General features: G+C 33.4%; 1 protein-coding gene across 1 annotated transcript; it reads left to right on the forward strand.

Annotated features, from left to right (window-relative positions):
- The first annotated feature begins 14,721 nt into the window (after nucleotides 1-14,721).
- LOC122504197 (ribonuclease H1-like) lies at nucleotides 14,722-15,219 on the forward strand. Its single transcript, XM_043615138.1, has one exon. The coding sequence runs from the start codon at nucleotides 14,722-14,724 to the stop codon at nucleotides 15,217-15,219; it is 498 nt and encodes a 165-aa protein (XP_043471073.1).
- The last annotated feature ends 10,081 nt before the right edge of the window (nucleotides 15,220-25,300 follow it).

Consider the following 25,300-nt stretch of genomic DNA (forward strand, 5'->3'; position numbering starts at 1 on the left):
TTGTTTATGAAATCATAACTGTTACGTATATACGATCTTGGTTTTTTTATAGAGTTATTAAGAAGTGTAAATAATTGTTTAAATAAAAAATGAGTTGGTGAGCCAATAGTAGAAACAACTGGTCTCAATGGATTGTTATTCTTGTGGATCTTGGGTAAACCATAAATTTTTGAGAGATTCGTATTAGTTTGAGTAAGTTCAATGTCACCAACTTTTCTATAAAGCAAATCATTGTTATTAAGATATTTTAAAATTTTATAAGTTTTAGTTTTTAAATTTGGTAACGGATCACTATTAATGACCTTGTAAGTCTTTTTATCAGAAAGCAATAATTCAAGTTTTTGTTTATATTCGGTCTTATTTAATGCGACGGTAACATTTCCCTTGACAGCAGTAGTAAATATTATATTATTATGACGTTTGACAAATGATTTTGTTTTAGCCATATTTTTTGAAAAAATCCTATCATGTATATTAATATGTCGTAGATTACTATTGTTAAGAGAACTAAGATTTTTAATCAAACTACTTCTTATATTATTAGAAATTTCATCATTTAATTCATAAGAAGACACAAAATTTTCGACAGACTTAATATATTCAATATCCGTGTTTAAGCAAATGTTATTATAATTATTAGTGTCATAAAACTTAAAATTTTCACCTAATGACATAACATTAGTAACATCATCAGGAATGTCAACATTAGATAAATTTAGAAACCAATTAGGTTAAGAGTTAAACGGATTATTGAAATTTAATTTTAAACGATTACATTGTAAAAATCAAAATTTCTTAACAGACTGTTTACAAAGGTTATTTTTGAATCGAGACAATTTTTGGTTATGTATCTCATAAATAGAATTCAGACTTAGCTGAGAAAAATTGTTTTCTAATACAGATTTAAATTTATTAATTTGTTTAGACAAATAATAAATGTGAATACATTTATCTTCGATAAAAATATTTAAGAATTTATTTTTAAAGCTTTTAAGAAGAGAATTAAATTTTGAGTTACCAGTATTACTATGCAAGAAAAAATGATCCAAACTAGAATCAATTGTGTCGATGTGTTTAGGCGTCAAATCGTATGTCCGACAATTCAGAAGAAACTGTAGTTGAGTGGTAAATCTAACAGCACGTTTACTGATGTTAATCCATTCTTTCAAAATTCCCCTTTGTGGTAAAGAAGAAAAAAATTGGAAAATATTTGCAGCACAGTTGTATGACCCTTGATTTTAACTATTCCTAAAAAGAATATTAAAATGAGCCATAAATTGATCATCAAGGCTAAAGATAGAAACAGGAAATCTGATAATGTCAACACTGTTTACAAAATAAATTGTAGAAATTGTTCTGCTTCTTACGTTTGTCAATCTAAGAGAATGGTAGGTGTTCGTATTAATGAACACAAAAATTCAAAAATAGGGGTTATTGTAAATCATAATAATTCACTTAACCATTCATTTGACTGGGATAATTTTTTAATACTTGACAGAGAATCTAATTATAAAAAACGACTAATTTCTGAGATGATTCATATTAATTTGCAAAATAACCCCCACAGCACGGAAACTTTCCTAAAAATTTTTTAAATATTTACTTGTAATATTCGGAATATTTAATTGCAATGTTTATTGAAAGTTGTGTACAGATTTAAATGTCCCGATTAAATAAATGTTTAGCGCGAAGCTTTCCTGAACATTTCAATAAAATCTTCGCATAGTTATAATTATAATTATAATTAGGCGAAGATTTAATTGCATGTTCAGGAAATGTTCAGGAAAGCTTCGCGCTAAACATTTATTTAATCGGGACATTTAAATCTTTACACAATTTTCACTAAACTTTTCAGTTAAATATGACGAATATTGCAAGTAAATATTTAATAAATTTTTAGGAAAGTTTTGGTGCTGTGGGGGAATTCGGTTAATAAGAAAGATGATACACAAGATCTTAATAACACAAGTCAACATGAAATTTGCGCCTGACATTTAAGATATTTTTTATGATAGATATGAGGAAAAATATTATATTTTATCAAAAAGTTTGCTTTTGTATATAGGAGAACGTTTTTACCATATTTTTGAAAATTTATGATTTTCTGAATGAAACGGTCAATCAAAAATCTGTAAAGTGCGTAATAAAACGTACTTTACAGATTTTTGATTGACCATTTCATGAGTATTGCATGAGTATGGATGTGCAAAATAAATATATTTTTTAAATTTTATTAAAAAATGGTGGCTGTGCAGCATTTTATTAGAAAGCGTCTCGTTTCAGGCTTCCATGTCCAGACAACTAACGTCCTTAATTTTTTATCTGGAAAAAAACGAAAATATTGTCATTTTCTATACATCAACAGCTATCGACACACGAAGGTTTTTTTATATTACTTACTTTTATTTTTATCAACAATTTTTAGAATTTTTTTTGTTAAAAATTGTCATTTTTTTGTTCAATCACGCACCATTTTGCAAAAAATTAAAATATCGAAAAAATCCTACGTGTATCGATAGCTGTTGATGTATAGAAAATGACAACAATTTGGTTTTTTTTAAATTAAAAAGTGAGGACGTTAGTAAGTTGTTCGGCTATGGAACCCTAAAAAACAGACGTCTTCCAATAAAATGCTGCAACGCAGCCATTTTGTAATAAAATTTTTTTGAAAAAATATAGTTTGCATATCAATACTCATGGAATAAAACGTACTTTACAGATTTTTAATTGGCCATTTCATTGAGTCAAAAAAATTCCTAAAATATGCCTAATTTTCCTGATTTTCCCCTTTAACATGTTTGCAACTACTACAAAAGCAAACTCTAAAAAGAATGTGTATATTTTTCCTTTATTTTAGTAAATAATAAATAGAAAAATCATTATATAAACCCAGGCGCAAAAATTTTCGTTTTTTGGTTGAGCTGTGTAATCATTACATTTACTTTCTGGAGAAAAAGAAATTCCTTTGATTCTTTTCTTATCTAGGTTACCTTGACATTTCTCTTGGTTTTGATTTTTTGTTCGTTTTTTGCTTACTGATGGGTTATTCACCTCATCTTTATCGATCCACGTTTGTATCTTCTGAAAACTTATATTGTGAATTAGTGTCTAATCATATACGTTGAGGTGAGGACGTTTCCTCTGTTCTTTTATTTTTGAATATGTATTTATAATTTATTTTTCGCAATTTTTACGGTAATAATTTGATTAATGTTATTTTATTTTTATATTTAATATTGTAATGAAGTAATTGTCTAAATTTATTTAATAAAATTATAGTTTCTGAAGAGGACAGCTTTGCTGTTGAAAACGTTAAAGGAATTGTTTTCATTTTTTCCATTTGCTTGACTCGGAGTGATCGTTAACTTCAACACATAATTAATAAAGTTAAAGTTGATAAGTGTTTTAGACTCCTACATATTTGTTTTAAACAATTAAGAAATCAAGTAGTTTTTGAACTCGGAAATAGTAATAATAATAATAGTAATAATTCTGGAATTATTTACTCACCTTGAGGGTTTGCTGGGACTTTTTCTGGTCGTGTGCTTGCTGAACAGGAAGCTTATTATATCTTCAATTCAAACAAATTTTCACGGTTCTCAACCCTAACTGTAGTTTGAAATAAAATAAAATTAGTTTTATAATAGGTAGATGTCGTGCACTCGTTGATTTCTTATAAGCATAGACATCAGAGAGATTTATCAGAGAGACAATACAATTTCTCATCTATCAAAGGTATAAAATATCAATCAATGGTTTTAATTAAACCCGATTTAAAATAAACATTGCATCATATAATAATATTAGAGTAAGAATTTTTCAAACGTGACACCTAAAATTCAAAAATTTTTTTTTTAATTAATTAAAAAGAAACTTGTTAACCGATTTTAATAATCCAAGAGGCATTCTTTTTGATTTGAGTTAAAGTTTTAAATAAAATTCTTTTCGTAAAAAAATATTGAAATTTAAAAAATAAACAAATTATTTATTTATAACAAATTAGCAAAAAACCATGTTCGCAATCGAATTTTAAAATGAAAAAATTGTACTTATTCTCTGATTACCACTGAGTAATATTCCGTTGAGAAAAAAAATGGCACGGCTTGGACAACTGACTTATTTAAACATTGTTTATCCCGAGCAGAACGGGATTTGCATGTGACGTCACGCGCAGAGGTCCTTTGACGCGGGAATATAAAAGAATATCAGAGGAATATCAAAAAAAAATATTAAATTAATGTTTAAGTGTTTCTTATAATCGAAAAAAACTATAACAATTTATTTAATTGTTGTTGTCGCCGCGCCGTAAGAAACAACTAATATTATTATTTTTGGTGAGTTGGTTACTCAACTGAGAGCCAACTCTACTTTATTTATTTAACAAGTAAAAGTACAAAAACTTGGAGATAATCATTCCTTTAAATTCTTCACTGAGCCTTATTGGAAGACAAACGTCCTATCACTTTGAGTAGCGACTAATTAATCTGACCACACCTGCTTATGCTTTAGTTTTAAAGGACTGTGAACTTGTCCCCACTCTTTACAATACACACTCATACTTCATACTGTCGACACCTCCTCCCTTTAAATTGTCGATGATTTTTAAATTAACATTTATTTAAAAATTCTATGCAGGTTTCCTTCTAGGAGGTTTCGAATATAATTCAAAATTTAATCCTTTCAGATTTTTCTTAATAGCTACATGCTGAGTTGGACCTGTATTATTAAAACTACAATTTGTGTAACAATTCCCAATACAATATATTATCAAATTTAAAATACACTGTATAATTCCCGTTTTAAACATTATATAGAAGATTATAATTACAATACTTGCATATCCTATATACTCTAAATACGTCAAAGACTTTTCTGTCCAACTCTTAAATCTTTCATGGGTTTTTATTTTATCTAACATCGTTTCAGTATCTTCCATACTAATTTTCGATTCTTTTATTCTATCTAAATTAAGAAATCTTTGTAATTTTTGTAATTTATCGTTAATTAATTTTAAGTCATCTTTCTCAAAATCTAATTCTATTGTGATTGTGTCCTCGAAATATTTAGCTATATTTCTTATCGATTTATTAAGATCTAGTTTTATTTCATTTGTATATAGCTTACATCTATTCCCTGTTATTAGAAAATTACCCAATTTTTTACCATTATAATTATTATTTTCGCACACTATATCTATAACTGTCTCTTTTACAAATATACATATATAACCTATTTCTGTTTTCATAAACGTCTTATTAGACATTTTTATTAAATCCGCGTAACAATTTTCTGTTTGATACGTTAAATAATTCGGTTGATTTCTCTTACAAATTTTATAGTCTTCTATAGTACTACATTTTTCTAAATCTGTCTTGTCAATCGGTACGTATTCAGTTTTCGTTTGTAAAATATATTCGTGGTTTGGTAAAAACACCATAGCTTGACCATTAATTATTCGTTCTGGAATTAATAAATTTCTTACTATTGTCATTTCTTCTTCATCTTAAATCGGAATTTTAATTATGTATACTAAGTGATGATTTTTAATAATTGTAGTGATATCACTAATGTCTATAATATGTTGATAGTTTCTCTCATCGCTTTCGATGTGATATTTAGTTCTAAATTCTTTTTCAAATCCATCAATAGTTTTATGCAACATTTTAGGCGTTAGAATTTGAGGATTTATAATACCATGTTTCCCTAGATTAATTGAACTTATTGCTTAATCTACGTCATCGTTCATTTCTTGTATTAAAGTTTCGACTATCAATAATTTTTGTTGTATAAACAAGCTCTTTTTGTTATTATTTATTTCTGCTTTCATTTGGTTGAACATATCGTAGTCTGCTACAAGTTTATTTTCTAAGAACTTATAATCTTGAGATGACGAATCTAAGATCATTTTTATTAATTTAGTATTGTTTTTTATTGCTTCATTTAAAACCTTATTATCATTATATAATTGATCAAATTCTTTTTTAATGATATTTAAATCTGAATCGCTTAATGTCCCAAATAATATTTTGATGGGTCTCCTATTATATTTAAAAGTCCTCTTTTAACTCTTTGTTCACCGATTATGTTATATAATAATGATTCTTTTTCCCTTAAACGACTAAATCTAGAAGGGATAGTTTTAATTTCGTAATTTTCTTGACATTTAGTCATGCATAGATAACTAACCTGTGTTAATATTTTTTGAATAACAACTATTCTATCTTCAGTTCTCGTAACATTTATCATTATCATCAATTTCCATTCCTCGGAATATAAGTACGGTTTTCCTATTTCTTCCTTATATATATTGCCTATTAATTCCGTTATATTATAGTCAGTTTCTGCTACAACCAGCACGAGGTTCATTATCAAAATCTTCATCAGAATTGCCATTGTTGTCGTCATCCAAATCGTCTTCTTCACTATCTAAAACAAAATATTTCTTAATATCTTCTCTATGTACCTTTCTATTATTTTCTATCGTATATGTATTCCCAATTTTATGCAAAACTACATGTGGTCCTAACCACAAGGGGTCTCCCTTTTTTCTCATATTATTTCTTATTAATATTTGTTTCCCAACTGCTATTGTCTTTTTATCAGACAGAATTTGTTTTCTTTGAGATTCATTGATCTTTCTTCTTGCAACATGTAATTTGTTTTCATGTTCTAATTGTTTTAATTCGTTTTTTTACGAGGTTCGTTATTTTGTTTGCTGTTTCAAATGCTTCTCTTGCTTTTCTGCCATTCTGTAGTTCAAACGGAGAAAATCCTGTAATTCTGTTTATTGTCATACTGTATGTTAACATTGCTTTGGGTAACTCTTTATCCCATTTATCTTTTTGCGCATAAATACTTAAATATTCGTTAATCTTCTTGTGTGATCTCTCATTCTTTCCATTACTTTGTGGGTGATAAACTGAAGTTATTACATGTTTTATTTTTAATCCGGTCATTAAATCTGAGAATTCGTTATTAATAAATTCTTTTCCATTATCAGTAAGTATTTCTAAGGGTTTTCCGTTCGTTTTTAAAGATCCTTTCCACATAGCCTCTATGACTAAAGTTGTTGATTTGTCCTTCAATGATTCCAAATGCACATATCTAGTCAAAAAATCTTGAATCACCAAAATGAATTTATTTCCGCTCGTAGTTTCATTTAATGGTCCCACTAGATCTATTGATATTTTATCATTTGGTCCTTCTGGTATATCTGATTCTTCATAATATTCCTGCTTTCTCTCATTTTGTTTAAATCGTTGACATAGATCACATGTTTTGATAAAGTCTTCAACATCTTTTGTAATGTTGGGCCACTTTGTCATATTTCTTATCTTCTGTACTGTAATATCCTTAGAATAGTGTCCTCCTAATATTCCTTCATGTGCTTCTGCTATAATTTTTCTTCTATTTGTTTCAATGTGTTTCTTTATTAAATATATTTCCTTATCACCGCCTTTCCATATTTTAAAAAGAATTCTTGATATTTTGCTTTCATCTATATCTTCGTAAATAATTCTTATTCATTCTTCTCTAGTTTCATTTTCTAAAAATTCTGTTAATTGCTCATTTGTCACCTGAGGACTAATTTTTATTCTGTTATCTTTTTCTGTTTCTTCGTTCGTTATCCAAATTTCTTTTATCCTTGTCGGTCCAAATTCTTGTCTTATGATTAACTGTCCGGTTTGTTCTATTTTATTTCTTTCGATCGTATTTTATTCGCGTCATCATTTTCTATTTGAGGTATAACTCTTATTCATTGTACTTCTGTTTCCTCGTTAAAATCTCTTACTACTTTGTATATAGCTCTTTCTTTGGGTATTGTTTTCCTTCCATAAACTAATATTTTCCAAATATAATTTGTGTCTCTTATAGGTTTAAGTATATTTCTCAAATTACTTATCGGTTCCGAAAGAGAATAATTTTCATATCCTTGTCGTTTTTCTTTAGTACCTGTAATCAATTTTATAGTCTTTATTACTTTAAATTCATCTTTAATTATTGATTGATCACTTTCTTCCGTCTGTGAATCTATTTCCATATTTTCGTTTTTATTTTCGTTATCAACTATTGAATTGTTGTCTTCTGTTTGCGTATCTATTTCCATGTTCTTATTTTCCTCGTTTGCACCTGTAGTACGCGCGTTCTGCTGTTCTAACGTGTCATATGTACCATCTGTTGTCATCTGATCGCTTGGAATTTGCGATAAGGCGTCAGCGTTTGTGTTAGGAACTCCTTTCTTATAAATAATTTCATAATCATATTCTTCCAATTTTAGTCTCCATCTTATTAATCTGCTTGTCGAATCTTACATTACATAACCAAACTAAGGGTTTGTGATCTGTTACAATTTTAAATCTTCGTCCAAAAAGATGGTGTCTAAAATGTTTAACTGCCCACACAATTGCTAATACTTCTTTCTCAGTCGTCGTGTAATTTATTTCAGCTTTATTTTATGTTCTTGAAGCAAATGCTATTAGTTCATCTTCTCCGATTTGTCCTTGTGATAAAATTTCTCCTAATCCTTTATTTGATGCATCAGTTGTTAAAACAAAAACTTGATTCCAATCTGGAAATTGTAGAATCGGTGCTGATATTAATTTATCTCTTAATTCGGAAAATGCGTTTTCTTCTTTCTGTGTCCACTCAAATGTAATTTCCTTTTGTAGTAGTTTAGTTAGTGGATTTGCTATTTTAGAGAAGTTTTTAATAAATTTCCTGTAATAACCAATAAGCCCTAAAATTACTTAATCTGTTTTTGAGTTTATGGTCTTGAATAATTCTTCACTTTTTCAATTCTATCTGGATTTGGCTTTATACCATCTTTTGTAATAACATGACCTAAATATTCCAATTCTGGTCGCAAATATTCGCATTTATCAGTCTGTAAATTGAGTCCAACTTGTCGTAGTCTTATAAACAAATTCTTCAAATTTTTATTATGTTCTTCCAACGTTCTTCCGTAAACAATAATATCGTCAATATAAGCAAAACATCCATTACCTATTAGTCCTTTTAATCCATTATTTATCATTCTTTGAAATGTTGGAGGGGCATTTTTTAAACCAAATGGCATTCTATTATATTCAAAATGACCTTCGTTTGTGCTAAAAGCTGTTTTTTCTTTGTCCTTGGGACAAACAAATAGAACAAATAGAATATTCGAACATTATGGGATTGTTTCCGATTGTTAAAACATTATAAGGCGCGTATTTTTTAAAGTTTTTCCCTTCTAACATACTTTCTTTTAAAATTGATATATTCGATCCTGTATTAACTACAAATTTTCCTGATGCTAACTTATCAAATTTTAAAGCCACAATAGGTGTGTCGTGTCTTCTTCGTTCTCTTGGTATCGGTGGAAAGTCGTGCTTAGCGGGTTAACAGATAAAGAAAATTCTTTGTTTAGCTGCACTTAGTCTGGTGGTTTGGTGTTGATTGGTCGTGACTGAAAATTTTGAATTTTTTCTTGACGTGGTGGTAAACCTTTTAATTTTCCTCTACAAACATCCTCTGTATGTCCTAAATTTTTACAATAGTTGCATTTTTCTAAATTTCTCGGTTTGCTAAATCTTAGTGTTGGTACTGGGTTTTCATATCTTGGGTTTCTGGTAAAATTGTCAATTCTTCTTTTATCTTTCATATTCACGTTAATTTCTGAGGCAATAATAAAACATTCATTTAGCGTTTTCGGTTTCTGAGGACGGATTCTAATTTCAAATTCTTCACGTATATTTCTTAAGAATGTGCTGACACTTGCATTTTTTTCTATTTCCTGTCTTACGAAAGTTTCTTGAGGTGTTATATTCATACTATCTATAGACTGCCTGATTTTATCCTGACACTGCATAAATCTTGAGGTGAATGACTCTAAACCTTCATTTTTGCCCATTATACATGAATCGCGAGCCCTCTGAAGTGATTCTAAACTCTCTTTTTCTCCAAATAAAATTCGTAATCTCTCAAAAAGATCGGCAAAGGTTTTAACTGCATCTGCTCTAATTGTATTTGCTGCTCTTCCTACTAATTTTTGTGCAATTATTGCATGTAGTAATGTTAATAGTCTTTCATTTCTTTTTGTTTTTCTTTTAGATAATCTTATTAGATAATGATATTTTCTAAATCGCTTCCATTAAATTCTGGTACTAATTTTATGCTTTTCCCAAAATCATATTCTGTAACTTCTTCTAATTCTTCGTGATCGCTATTTAAATCATTTTCATTTAAGGCTAAGCCTTCCTCTCTTCTAACTGGTTGTTCCATAGCTACTAATCTCGTTTCGAATCTTTCCATTTTTGCAAGAATATTTTGCAAATGATCATTTGATGCACTTGATGTTTCTGGCATGATGTTTAGAATATTGTCTAATTGTAGTCTGTCAGTCAGTGATATTGAAATGGATGAACTGTCTGTGTCTATTGTTTTGTTTTCCCTACTTTCTCTATATGAATTTAAATCCAGTTTAATTTCATAAATTTCCTATATCGTTTCGTACAATTTTTATTTTATATCCGTTCGCGTTTTCTAATTTAAAATTTCATTTCTTGCAATCCTACTACAAGGAGTACACAAGAATATGAAATTCATTTTTTTAGTTTATTAACGATGGCAATACTTATAAAATCACGGAGTATACCAACGCTTTAAAACAAACTTAGCCACACCCTATGAAGGTCGCCGTTCAACGTATGTAAAATGGACTTATACTCTTGTTCTAAAGATTCGTAATTTTGTTTTATATACCTTACTGTTGGTCTTGATCGTAGTTCTGGATAATCTCGAACTCTGCTTCGTAGATTTGGATAACTCTCTGGATACCTCTGTAGATCTGGATAACTCTGGATACCTCTCTGTAGATTGCAGTTTATGAAAAAAAAACAATTAGTTGTTTAAACAATTAATTAAATTGTTATAGTTTTTTTCGTCCATAAGAAACACTTAAACATTATTTTAATATTTTTTTTTATATTCCTCTGATATTCTCTTATATTCCCGCGTCAAATGACCTCTTCACGTGACGTCACATGCAAATCCCGTTCTGTTCGGAATAAACAATGTAATCATAGAATAAGTACAATTTTTTTATTTTAAAATTCGATTGCGAACATGGTTTTTTGCTAATTTGTTATAAATAAATAATTTATTTATTTATTAAATTTCAATATTTTTTGTCGAAAAAAATTTTATTCAAAACTTTGACTCAAATTAAAAAGAATGCCTCTTGGATCATTAAAATAGGTTAACAAGTTTCTTTTTAATTAATTTTTTTAAAAAAAGTGTTTAAAAACTTAAATTGTTTATAACAATAAAAAAAATTTTTTTTTGGCAAATCCTTTGATATAGTGTTTTTTTTATATAAAGCACTATAGAAAAAACAACGTTTTGGCCAAAAATAAATTTTTTGAATTTTAGGTGGCACGTTTCAAAAATTTTTACTCATTAATCTAATTGTTATTATTAATTTAGTTTTAATTATTGTTAAATCAAACAAATTTTCACGGTTCGTAAAATGACTGTTTGTTTGTAACAAATAAGTTTAGATTTAGCCATGATACCGCAGCGTATCTCTTGCTTTTATACAAGTTTAGCCACCAGAGAGATTTCTCCCTATTAATCGCATTTTTAACTGCTTGGAAAGTAACAAACAAGTATGTAGCAATGCAACCTTTAACTCTTTGGCGGGTAAGCGGGGTCCATTGGACCCCGCGAGTATCTATTTTTCAAATTTCTCCGAATCCGTATGCAAAAATAAGTTCATCCTAAAAATTCTATTAAATAGACTAAAAATACATTAAAATACTTTTACAGTTTTTATATTCCAATTGTGCATGATGCTACATGGATGTTTAAACTTTTTACCGGCACGAACGGGCAAGCGGGGTCCAATGTACCCCGCATTGTCTTAAGTAAAAAAACATTGCGATAACGTTCACGGTAAAAAATTTACTATGGGGACTAAAGTCCCACTTAGTGGAATAGACAAAATTCACAAATTGTGCTATAAACAATTAACAAAATAGTGTTTTTCTTTTAAGAAGTTTGAGCCTACACCAAATATAATCCTGCTTTGCACTAAGAACGATGTGTATATTTACCAGCGTATTTTGCAAATCTGGAGACTTAAAAAAAGGGTGTTTTTTTAAATTATTTTATAAGTACAGTTTTAAATTATTGTTGGCAACTAATATATCATTTGATTAAACAATTTTTAAAGAGAAAGAAAAAATTTTATTTTCAATTTTTTTTCACAAAATGGTGGCTGTAGGATTCCGTAAAAAGTGCTAAGTTTTTTGTAGACCTCCGCGGCGAGCAGCAGAAGTGCCCTACATCGGCCTTTAGAATCAAAAAAATTGTTTTCATAAACTACATAAGATTATCTAGTAAAATACACATGATTATAATTTTAGAATTTTTTTCGAAGATTTGTGAGACTTACAAAAAAATTGCATTTTTCACTCAAAAAAAATCGACTTTAATTATTCATAAAAAAAATCCTGTTCATTAATTTTATAAATCCTGTGTAGGGGAGACTGGGGCGAAAAGTTAAACTACCAAAACCGTTAAAATTCGTTATCTTTCGAACGAAAATAGTTAGAGCATTGCAATTTTCATTATAGAAGGGTGTTATCACCCTAAATAAATGTCCGGAGTTGTGTGCAATTCTGTTTATTTTTGTGGTGTCAATATTGAAAGTTTTTTTTCAACCTACTTTTGAAAATTTTTTCGAAAAAGAAAATATCAACTTTTAAGTATATTTTTTGAATTAATTCTCATCGCGATTTTTTTAGATCCTTATTTGGGTCCCCTGAAGAGATACCTAAAGGTATTTGCTAAATATCTTTAGTCAGATTTTTTATATTTGTTGTTAAATTTTTTTTTTATATTTTTATATTTTTTATATTTGTTGTTAAATTGTTAGAAAACAATTCGTAATAATAAAGACCGCCATATTGGATCCGCCATTTTGAATTTTTAGAAATCGACATGGGATTCGTCATCAGCGACCCCGAAAACCCCCGAGTAACGATTTGCAAGCCAATCCTAACAAATTTTAATTATATTGTCCGCCATATTGGATCTGCTATTTTGAATTTTGATAAACTAACACCGGATTCGTAATCAGTAATTTGTTTGGAATCTTAGATGTGTTTTTGAGGTTAGGTTCGATAGATTTAATGTTATGTATGAACTTTCAATTGAAAAACTTATAGAACAGTTTATTTAAATTAAGGGATCTTAGAAAATTATAAATATGCGGTTAGATTCAATTTTGATAATTCAAAAGTGACCATTTTAACGATTTTAGGGTATTTTTAAGGTTAGGGCGAAACCAGGACCCATTGGACAAATTTTGATAGCGGATTCGGATTCAGCGCATCGAAATACATCAGAATACATATGTCTCGACCCCAGATCAAGGCACTTTATTTTTTTTGTGTGGCTGCGTTTTTTTCTAACCTATCCTAATGTAATAAAAAACACTTTGGAAGTGACCAAAATTAAAGTTACCAAACATTCCACGTTTGTTTTAGAAATCGCATATATGTTAGATGATTATTTTGGAAACTACGTATTGCTACGCTCATTTTTAATTAATAATTAATTTAATTAAATATATTTTTTTTATCATTAAAAAAGAGAATCACGAAAATTGAACAATGAAGTAAAGTGTGAATATTGAATAAATAAAAAAACATCGCGTTGCCATGGGGCGAGTAAAATTGTTTCGGTGTCAACGAAAGAAAGAAAAACGCACTCACTTCTCTCTGACCCGCGATCTGAACAACACGTTCACATTGTATTCTTTCTATTCGACAAACATACATAAAGAATTGTATTAAACTAAAAAATAATTATTTCCTGTTATAAATAAAAGAAAAAAAAATTATTAAACAAACTTAATTTATTTCTTCTACAAGACAAGAAATATTTCAGCACTTCTTCAAAAGAAAACTTTTCTCTGAAGATTCTCCACCCAAAGGAAACTCCAGGTTCTTTCTCTTCTTTCTTTTTCCTAATCTTTTCTTTCTCCTATTTTTACGATCCTCTCCGTAGGATCGAAAAATAATCTTTTTTCTTATTTTATTTCTTTTCTTTTTTTCTGTTTTTTCACGATCCACTCGCAGGATCGGAAATTAACCTTACCTTTTATCTTTCCTTCTTCTTTCTCGATCCCCTTCGCAGGATCAGAAAATTCTCTAATCTTTTTTCAAAACTCATTCTTTTTCTCTATTTCACGATCCTCTCGCAGGATCGGAAATTAACCTTTCTTTCTTTTCTCTTTTTCTATTATTTCTCGATCCTCTATGTAGGATCGGATATTAAATTATTCAAAGACAACAAGAAGAAAATTCTGGATAACAATTTTGGCGCCCAACGTGGGGCCTTAGGTCATTTGAAAATAACCCGAACCCTGAAATCTAAAACTTTTTCAACTTCACTTCCGGGAGTGGGATACAGAAAATAAACACCCGGTGGCGCCTGACGCAAAAATTTTTTTTTTATTCTACATACAAGAAGTTTTTGAAATGTTTTTTAATACTTCAATCGAAGTAAACAAATCGCCTTACTCCGTTCCTGTCACTATCATCAGAAAAGAGTCAAATCAACGTTTTTACATAAAATTTAGTCAATTAAATTCCGAAAAAAAATTTTCCAAATCAACTCCGAATCTGAAAAAATAAATCATCGATTAAATCTCAACGACATTTTTACCTGTTTATGGATCAACAAAATTATATCTTACCAAAGGACAACACTGGCTTTGTGAACGTTTATACCGACGGTGCATGTTCAGGCAACGGAAGGACATCTCCAAAAGGTGGTATCGGTGTTTTCTTTGAAGACAATCATCCTTTAAACATATCTGCTCCTCTCATTGGTAAACAAACAAACAATCTTGCCGAAATACAAGCTGCCACTCAAGCCGTGATCCAAGCAAAGAAAGCTGGTATATCGAAACTTAGAATAAATACAGATTCTAAGTATCTAATAAATAGTTGTACCGAGTGGATTCCTCGTTGGAAAGAAAACGGCTGGATTTCATCATCTGGAAGACCTGTAAAAAACAGAAAGGCAGTGGAAATTTTAGAAAACACAACAAAGAATTTAGAAATCAATTGGACACACGTACCTGGACATCAAGGTCATCCTGGAAATTCTAAAGCTGATGAACTAGCTAGAAAAGGAATTGAAAAACCTATTTCTGATGACTTCTAGAACACCATTACTAGAAAGAAGAATTCTTCGCAACCGAATTATCGAAATAAATCCTCCTGTATCACACGCAAACATGGAAGAACTAAACCCTCAAGATAACTTGAGAAATTCTATCTTTGAAAATCAAAATGGTTTCGAAAATGACTCAGAAACCAATTTCTCCGGCGAACTTATAACTACATTTACAGAAATACCGATCACTAGCACTGCTGCAATCACCAAGTCAGCAAATGGTCCTCACAACAATGAAAGACGACCACTTACATTTTTCTTCGATCAACAAACAAATTCGAATCAAATTTTTAGTACAGCACCTCAAACAACAACTTCCATCAATGAACCTCGCATATCATCAAGCGTTTCCGACAACATTGTAATCTAACCACCTTATGTCCAGTCATCGTATCAACCGCCTTCAACTGCTGATCCTCCAAGAACATCATCATCTTACTATCCAGTAGCTGCTCCTTGGTATCCTCCTGTTGATCCTAATTGGTATGCTTGGAGAAACTCTTTGGAAGCACAAAGAAACTCACTTCCCGTTCCAGAATTTTATGGAAAAGATCACGAGAATCCTTCAAATTTTTTGAATGAAATGCAGGAATATTTCCGTTTGCGCGGAACTCCTGAATCAAATAAAACCAGATTGGCCTGTCAAGCTCTGCACGGTGAAGCAGAAAAATGGTGGGAAATTTATAAAGGTATCCCTTTTGAATGGAACCAATTCCAGGATTTACTTCTTCGCCAATATGATTCACCTTCAGTACTTGGAAGATTACAAGCACAACTGTATTCACAACGTCAACACGATAAAGACCCCGTGGGTGTATTCCTGCAAAAGAAGTTTTTATTATTTCGACGATTAAGACCATTAGAAACCGAAATCATTATGGTACATACCTTAATAGAATTATTAAAACCAAGCATACGTCATGCAATTCGTGCTTCTAGTCCACAGGATTGTCATACTCTTCTCACACGAGCTGTCGAAGCTGAAAGGGATGAATTCGACATGCTACGAACGCAACCACGAAGAGAGGAAAAGAAACCTTCGGAAAAGGAATCCAATACAAAAAAGACCCCCCCTGATTGTTGGTATTGTCCTGAAAAACATTTCCATCGTGATTGTCCTGTTTTTCGGAAACAAGTTGATGATCGCAAAAAACAAAATCAGGAAAACTGGCGAAGGGCGGTGGAACCATCCACCACCGCCAACCAGAAAAACAACAATTAATTTCTCTATATCTTAACCCTCAAGATTGTCATAGACTGCCACGTATATTAACGTTTCTAAATGATCAAGAGATTCCAGCAATTCTAGACACTGCAGCTACAGAAAATGTTATACATTCTTCCAATTTAACTTCCAAGCAATTACAAGACCTCGATCCGTGCATCGATAGCGTAGATTTAGCTGCACCTGGAACAACAATGAGAGTATTAGGAAAATTTGCCCTGAAAATCAAAATTAGTAGTCATACTGTCAATATAGAGTTTCTAGTATGTAATGAACTTAGGGAACAAATGATATTAGGCATACCTTGGATGACGGAACAACAAGCGATTATCGATATTCCAAGTGAACGTATCTATGTTGGGAAAGACACAAGATTCACTATTTTCTTTCTTCAGAAATCTGGTCCATTAACAACGACTTCACCAGAAAAAGAAGAAAAAATTGAGAATCTTGACCACGGATTTCCAGCAGAATCTACAGATGAATTCCTTAATGTTCTGCGTCGTTTCTCGAAAACTCTTATTCCTGATCCTCACTTAACACAAACTCGTTCTATTCAACACGTAATTGAATTAACTGACTCAAGACCAGTTCGACAAAAACCTTATCCTGCATCTCTAGAAAAGCGTCGAGAAATGTTAAAACAAGTACAAGAGATGCTGTCCAACGACGTGATAGAGCCAAGTACGTCATCATATTGCTCCCCCGTGGTTCTAACCGTGAAAAAAGACTGAAAGAAAAGGTTTTGTATTGATTACAGAAAACTGAATGCTATCACCCAAGATGTAAACCATACGTTACCTAGGATTCAGGATTCTCTAAAAGAATTAGGAAAATCCAAAATCTTTTCAACGTTGGATTTACGTTGGGGTTATTGGCAAATACCACTGGAGGAGAACAGCAAAAAATACACTGCTTTTTCCATCCCAAATGGTGGCACGTATCAATTCAAGGTCATGCCGTTTGGATTAAAATGTGCTCCAAACACCTTCCAAACACTTATGAGTCAAATAGTTTTACGTGATTATATCAACAAATTTTGTATATCATACCTAGATGATATTATTATCTATTCAAATAGTTGGACAGAACATACTCAACATGTGAATTTGGTCCTCGAAAGATTAGAAATATATGGATTAACATGTTCCTTCGATAAGTGTTTCTTTGGACAAACAGATCTTAAATATCTCGGTCATAATGTTCGCTCGGAATATAACGAACCTCAAGAACAGCATATTCAAGCTATTCTACAAGCTGCTCCACCTGCAAATAAAAAAGAATTACAGAAATTCTTGGGAAACTGTGGATGGATTAGAGAATATGTTCCTGATTTTTCTATTCTATCTAGACCACTTACCAACTTGCTGGGGAAAAAATCAGGTAAATTGACGTGGACCACGGAAACCGACGAAGCTTTCCAAAAAATAAAAGAAGCATTTAAAAATGATTTGCGTTTGAGTCAACCCAATCCGAATTTTCCACTAAATTTACAAACAGATGTCAGTCCAAATGGTATGGGAGCGGTCCTTTATCAAATCGTTGATGGTTTACGTAATGTCATCAGTTATGCAAGCGCTAAATTTAGTCCAGTAGAAACTCGTTATTCTCGATTCGAACAGGAATGTCACGCAGCAGAATGGGCCATCAAACGTTATCGTCCTCAACTCAAAGCTGCACAATTTCATCTATATACCAGCCCCAAAGCCTTAAAATGGTTGCAAGTTTCTAAGGAAACAAAACCAAAATTAAGGGTTCTTGGGTGATAGTAGTACCAAAAGTTTCTTACCAGCGATTGTTGTATGAATATCATGATTCTGGTCTTGCAGGACATCCTGGAGAAGAAGAAACTTTACGTGCAATCCAAGAACATTTCTTTTGGCCAAAAATGACCAAACAAATTCTCGAGTATGTAAAAAGTTGTAAACTTTGTTCCTGTTGTAAATCCTTTCGATCACAGGGTACCAACGAAGTCCGTCCACGTCAACCAAAGACTCCATGGGAAACAATTTCTGTGGATCTTATGGGACCTTATCCTCGCTCACCTCGAGGAAAACGGTTTCTGCTCGTGACAACGGACCTTTACTCCCGATGGGTTGAAGCCTTCCCCTTAGCTTCCTCCAAAACTCATCAAATTACTGCTCTACTGGAAAGAGAAGTATTCAGTCGTTTTGGTTACCCTAAATCTATCATCTCAGATAACGGATCTCAATTCACCAGTGATAACTGGAAGAAATCGTGCGAAAAGTGGAGTTGCATTGCGTGGTATACACCTATATACCACCCGCAGGCAAATCCAACCGAACGAAGAAACCAGGAACTGAAAAAAGGAATGAGATTCCGCCTGATCAATTGTGAGCACAAACATTGGGACTCTGGACTCGCCGAAATTTTATTTAATATAAGAAATCGACGCAACGCGGCAACCGGACGGACGCCGAGTCAAGTCTTGTTTGGAACGTCGATGAGAAAACCTGGAGAATGGGTTTTATCAACTAAAGAAAACTCTTCCTCACAATTAAAGGAACAAAATAAACAAATTGATCAACATCAATCCCAATATATCAAAAGATATGCCAAACCTGATCAATCTAAGAAAAGATTACAGGTTGGTGACTTTGTCTATGTACGAACTCATCCGTTATCCGACAAAGAAAAGGGATTTAATGCAGGTTTAGCTCCCCGTGGAGATGGACCCTACGAAATAAAAAGACATTGCGGTGGCGAAATTTATGAAATCGAACTAAAAAATCGAATTGCAAAAATCCATAGTAATGATCTTCGTTACGCCTATCCTCGTAAAAAAACATTCCTTGAAACACCTCGTCAGTTGAACAACACACAAGAAGTCGACAATCAGGAAAATGAAATGCTCGACAAAATTGATCAACAATCAATTCCCGAGACAATTTTGATTCCAACGCAAAGAAAACCTGGTCGACCTCGAAAGAGAAAAGTACTCGAACCACCTGAAAAAATAAACAAAATTAGTACAGAAATTTCAAATTTTTCACCCTATAACTTACGTTCAAAAAAAAAATAAAATAAATAAATAATTTTAAAAAAAGGAATAATACATTTAAATTTAATAATAAAAAAAAATAAATAAATAAATAAAAATTAGAAAGCCCTGCAACTTCATGTTATTTGAGACACATTTGTTTAACTTGACAACGGAAAAGGTTACAAATAACAAATAGTTGTCATCAATCATGGACGCAAGCAAGGAAGCTTCTACTATTCAAAAAGTAAAAAAACCCAGTCAGAATAAAAGAAGGACTGAACGTAGAAGGAAAGCGTTTGAAGAACAATTAAAGAATCCTGACAAATACGTACCTCTGCCTGTTGCACGACGTAAAAAGCCGAAAAGGAATTCTAACCCTTCTACGCTAAAAATGCAATCTTCTTTCAAATCCGGTACAGCAAACATCCAAACAGCTTCCAAAATTGTAAGTAAATGTGTTCCTAAAAGAAATAAAGAAAATGTGTTTTGTGTTTTAACAGAAATTTCGAAAACAATTACCTCGCCAAAAATATCACTTGTTCCTTCCGCATCAACTGACGATCCAGATATTTTTGAATTGAGAGCGTCTCCAATAAATTTTTCACCCGTCCGTCCAAACTCTCCACTTACACTAAATGAAGTCGACAAAATTAATTTGAATAAATTGCCTCCCACGCCAGGAAAAAATATAATTTTTCCTCCTGTTAGACAGAGACAAACTACCGGAAACAACACGAAATCACGAAATTAAAAACGGGTACAATCCTCATTAAAAAATTCACCTGCAAAAAAATCAAAATCTACACACAGGGTAAAAAGGACACCGACCAAACGTTTACCACGTTCAAGCCAAACCGAACATCATCCGAAGAACAAGGAAGTTTCGAGGCGATTGAAGTCGGTAATATGTGAACCAACGGTCCGTAGACAACTTTTTTAATTCATTCATTTTCTTGAGTTAATTTTCCTTTTTATTTTATTATTATGAATACGATTTTTTCAGGTTAATTAAAAAAAAATTTTTTTTTCAAATTACGTTAATTACACAGCCACACAAAAAAAAAAAAGTTCTGATCTGGGGGTCTCACTATGTAGACTTTATGTTTTTTGGGTCGCTGAATCCGAATCCGAGGTCCATTTAACCCCATCAGATCAGGATTTTGACATAACCTCAAAAAACCAATATGGCGGACACATTTTTGAAAAGTTCATCGGATTCGCTTGAAATTCGTTACTCGGGGGTTTTTGGGGTCGCTGATTACGAATTTGAAGTCTGATTTCAAAAATTCAAAATGGCGGATCGAATATGGCGGACAAGTTTTTGAAAAATTCATCGGATTCGCTTGAAATTCGTTACTCTGGGGTTTTTGGGGTCGCTGATTACGAAATTGATGTCGGTTTTTCAAAATTTTGAATTTGAAAAAATTTTGAAAAAAAGAAAAAAATTTGAATTTTGAAAAACCGACATCATTTTCGTAATCAGCGACCCCAAAAACCCCAGAGTAACGAATTTCAAGCGAATCCGATGAATTTTTCAAAAACTTGTCCGCCATATTGGATCCGCCATTTTGAATTTTTGAAATCAGACTTCAAATTCGTAATCAGCGACCCCAAAAACCCCCGAGTAACGAATTTCAAGCGAATCCGATGAACTTTTCAAAAATGTGTCCGCCATATTGGTTTTTTGAGATTATGTCAAAATCCTGATCTGATGGGGTTAAATGGACCTCGGATTCGGATTCAGCGACCCAAAAAACATAAAGTCTACATAGTGAGACCCCCAGATCAGAACTTTTTTTTTTTTGTGGCTGTGTTATTTAAATCATTAAATTGTTCAATTTTCTTCGATGCGCATTTATATTTCAACGTTAATATTCTTTTTTTATGACAAACCCCGTGGAATTGCTACGCTCATTTTTAATTAATAATTAATTTAATTAAATATATTTTTTTTATCATTAAAAAAGAGAATTACGAAAATTGAACAATGAAGTAAAGTGTGAATATTGAATAAATAAAAAAACATCGCGTTGCCATGGGGCGAGTAAAATTGTTTCGGTGTCAACGAAAGAAAGAAAAACGCACTCACTTCTCTCTGACCCGCGATCTGAACAACACGTTCACATTGTATTCTTTCTATTCGACAAACATACATAAAGAATTGTATTAAACTAAAAAATAATTATTTCCTGTTATAAATAAAAGAAAAAAAAATATTAAACAAACTTAATTTATTTCTTCTACAAGACAAGAAATATTTCAGCACTTCTTCAAAAGAAAACTTTTCTCTGAAGATTCTCCACCCAAAGGAAACTCCAGGTTCTTTCTCTTCTTTCTTTTTCCTAATCTTTTCTTTCTCCTATTTTTACGATCCTCTCCGTAGGATCGAAAAATAATCTTTTTTCTTATTTTATTTCTTTTCTTTTTTTCTGTTTTTTCACGATCCACTCGCAGGATCGGAAATTAACCTTACCTTTTATCTTTCCTTCTTCTTTCTCGATCCTCTTCGCAGGATCGGAAATTCTCCAATCTTTTTTCAAAACTCATTCTTTTTCTCTATTTCACGATCCTCTCGCAGGATCGGAAATTAACCTTTCTTTCTTTTCTCTTTTCCTATTATTTCTCGATCCTCTATGTAGGATCGGATATTAAATTATTCAAAGACAACAAGAAGAAAATTCTGGATAACAGTATCTTTCAGGTTCCATGTAGAAACTACGTATCTAACTAATATACTAAATAATATTGTAATATTTTTATAAAAAAATTAAATTATTATTAAAAATATACAGTTTAATGGGTATTACGAACCAATTCACTTCACGACAAAATATTAACCTTCAAAATAATAATAACAATAAAATGTAGAGCTTCTAAAGCGACTGTTAGAGATACGTAGTTTCTGCACGGAACCTGAAAGATACGTAGTTTCAAAAACAATTTCGATTGATGCCAAAAAATGTCATGTTAATCCAGGTAAAGTTTTTTGGAGTTAAATCACTTTTATTCATCTTATGAGTTAAAGGCTATCCTTTAACTCATAAGATGAATAATAATAATAATAATAATAATCCCCGCCGATGGTTGTCCACTACCGAACATCATCGATGTCTTTTACTTGCTGGGAGAAGCGGATCCACTGCCAAATGTCATTGATTTCTTTGATGTGCTGGGAGAAGTGGATCCGCTGCCGAACATCATTGATTTCTTTGATGGGTTGGGAGAAGTGGGTCCACTGCCAGACATGATTGATTTCTTTGATGATTTGGGAGAAGTGGGTTCGCTGCCAGACACGACTGTCATCTTGGATATGTTCGGTAGACCTTGCCGTGGTGGCGGGGCTTTTCACTAAAGGACAACCAACAGGGTGGTTCCCTGATAAAAAAAACCAAAAATTAATGAAGATGAGTCAAAGTGTAAATGAATTACCCCAAGGAGGAACCCCGCAAGGGGACAATACTCCCGTCGGTCTTTCAAAGACCGTCGCAGGCCCCACGGACTTTGGGGGGGGCCAAAACGAAAATTCTGCGGAGAAGGGACTTAACAGTTTCCAAAAAAATGTTGTAGAGCAGGTCGAACTAATGCCTAAAATACTCGAGGGTATGTGGCGGGCCTGCAAAAAGCAGAAAAACATTAGCAAGGACGTCCAGGACGGAATGGTGGCGTTAGGAAAGGTGCACGAAATAATTCGCAGGAACATGCGATTTATCCCCGAGCCCTTCATAATCCCAGAGCCAACAAACGCAAACTGTGTATCACCATCACAGAGGCGTGCTGCGGCGAGTCCGAGCGGTGCAACTAATGATAGAAAGCGCCGGAGAAGCGGGAATGGTTCAGAAGCGAGTCCACATCCTGATGGCCAGTCTGAGAAGAGGAAGTGCGAGGAAGTACCTGCGCAAACCCTTCCGTTGAAGCCAGGTAGTGGAGAAAAAGCCGAGAAAGAAGTCAAAGAGACTTACGCTTCAGTTAGCTCAAAGGATGACACAGTGGATGGCGACGGCTTTGCCGCTGTCATCGATAAAAAGGCAAAGGCCAAAAAGAAGGCCTTAAAAAAGAAAGAAGAGAAGGAGCTCCAAAAGTATCCTTCAAAGCCGAGAAAAACAGAGGCAGTAAGGATCTCAGCGAAAAACCCAAAGGCTATCGCTGAGATCGTGACTGAAATGAAACGCTCTGTGAGGCCTGAAGAGTCCAATATTGAGGTTCTCAGGATCAGGAGGGCACTCAATAAAGATGTTCTCCTCGTTGTGAGAAAGGGCGGTGACACCTTGAAGTTTGCGGGGGCTCTGGCCTCGGCCTCACATGGTAGGGCCGAGGTTACGGCTCTTGTAAATAAGAGGTGTCTGGAATTGAACGGCCTTGATGAAAATACGACTGAGGAGGATGTAGTTTCAGTTTTGAGGGAGAAATTGGGAAAGCCTGACACGGACATAGTGTGCAGACTTCTGCCACGTTTTAGTGGCACAAAAGTTGCGTTGGTCCGCCTGGCAGAGGCTGATAGTCAGACTCTGCTCAAGATCGGCAAAGTGAGAATAGGATGGCTAAACGTCCAAGTCAGAGAGCATCTGAAAGTTGTGAGGTGCCTAAAGTGCCTTACATATGGACACGTGACCCGATCATGCAAAGGCCCCGACAGAACTAAAAACTGTCGGAGATGCGGCGGTGAGGGTCAAATGGCAAAGAACTGTTCTGTCGAACAACCTAAGTGCTTAACATGCACAGATTTAGGAAAGACAGATATTGTCCATATATCCGGGAAAAGCTCTTGCCCGGTTTACAGGGAATTGCTGCAGAGGCTTAAAAAGGCAAACCCTTAAAGTTTCTGCAGGTCAACCTGCACACCTGCAGGACGGCGCAGGCCCTCCTGATGAGACGGTCAAGGAAAAAGGGATCGACATCCTGTTTGCAGCGAGCAACACAGGAAAAACGACCTCGCTCCTTGGTACCAGGATAAATCAGGTAGGGCCGCTGTTCAAGTGTGCAATCCTGAGCTGCGGGTTGCCAGGTATCTGGAGACGAGCAGTGGATTCGTTTGGGTAGAGGTTGCGGGCATACGTATGTACAGCTGCTACTTCTCGCCAAACGATGCACTGACGGACTTTGAAGCTGACATTCGGCAACTCGAGTCGAGCCTTAGAGAATCCAGGTTGGATGTACTCGTCACCGGAGATTTTAATGCTAAGTCGCCGAAGTGGGGCGAGTCAAGGCTCGATAAAAGAGGCAGAGTGATCGGAGAAATGGTCTCCAGGAGCAATTTAACGATTGTGAACCGGGGAAGGACATGGACGTTTAGGAGGGGTGCAATTGTATCGATCATTGATCTTACGATTGCATCATCTCCTCTATTCAGACGCATAAACGAATGGCGAGTCTCTGAGGAGTATACCGCAAGTGACCACCAGTACATCGAGTTTTCAGTCTCAGTGGGAGACACAGGAAATGGTGGAAGACAGGAAGCACCGTGTCGAAAACGCCTCTCCTGGAATGTGAAGAAAATCGATAAGGAGAAATTTGTCCGATCCCTGGAAGAATCCCGCCTCATTGAGGAATTGGGTTGGGTGCAGAGGCCAAATACCCTGGATGCAGAGGTACGAGCGGTGAGGAAAACCATCACCGCTGCCTGCGATGCATCTATGCCGCGTCGCAGGTGTACCGCTTCACGTAAAAGCTCGGTGCACTGGTGGTCGGATGCGCTGGCTTCCTTGCGGAAAGCGTGCTTCAAAGCTAAAAGGAATTATACCCGTTCTAAGGGAGATCCTTTGCTAAAGGAAGTATTTAAGGAGGCCAAGAAAAGCCTGAAAAAAGAGATTCGAGCGTCACAACGCCGTTGCTGGAAAGACCTA

Source organism: Leptopilina heterotoma, unplaced genomic scaffold (assembly GCF_015476425.1).
Source record: "Leptopilina heterotoma isolate Lh14 unplaced genomic scaffold, ASM1547642v1 Lhet_285, whole genome shotgun sequence".
NCBI lineage: Eukaryota > Metazoa > Arthropoda > Insecta > Hymenoptera > Figitidae > Leptopilina > Leptopilina heterotoma.

Bases quoted from the DNA above. Each gene is read 5' to 3' on its own strand.
- LOC122504197 (XM_043615138.1), top strand. From the start codon at position 14,722: ATGGATCAACAAAATTATATCTTACCAAAGGACAACACTGGCTTTGTG.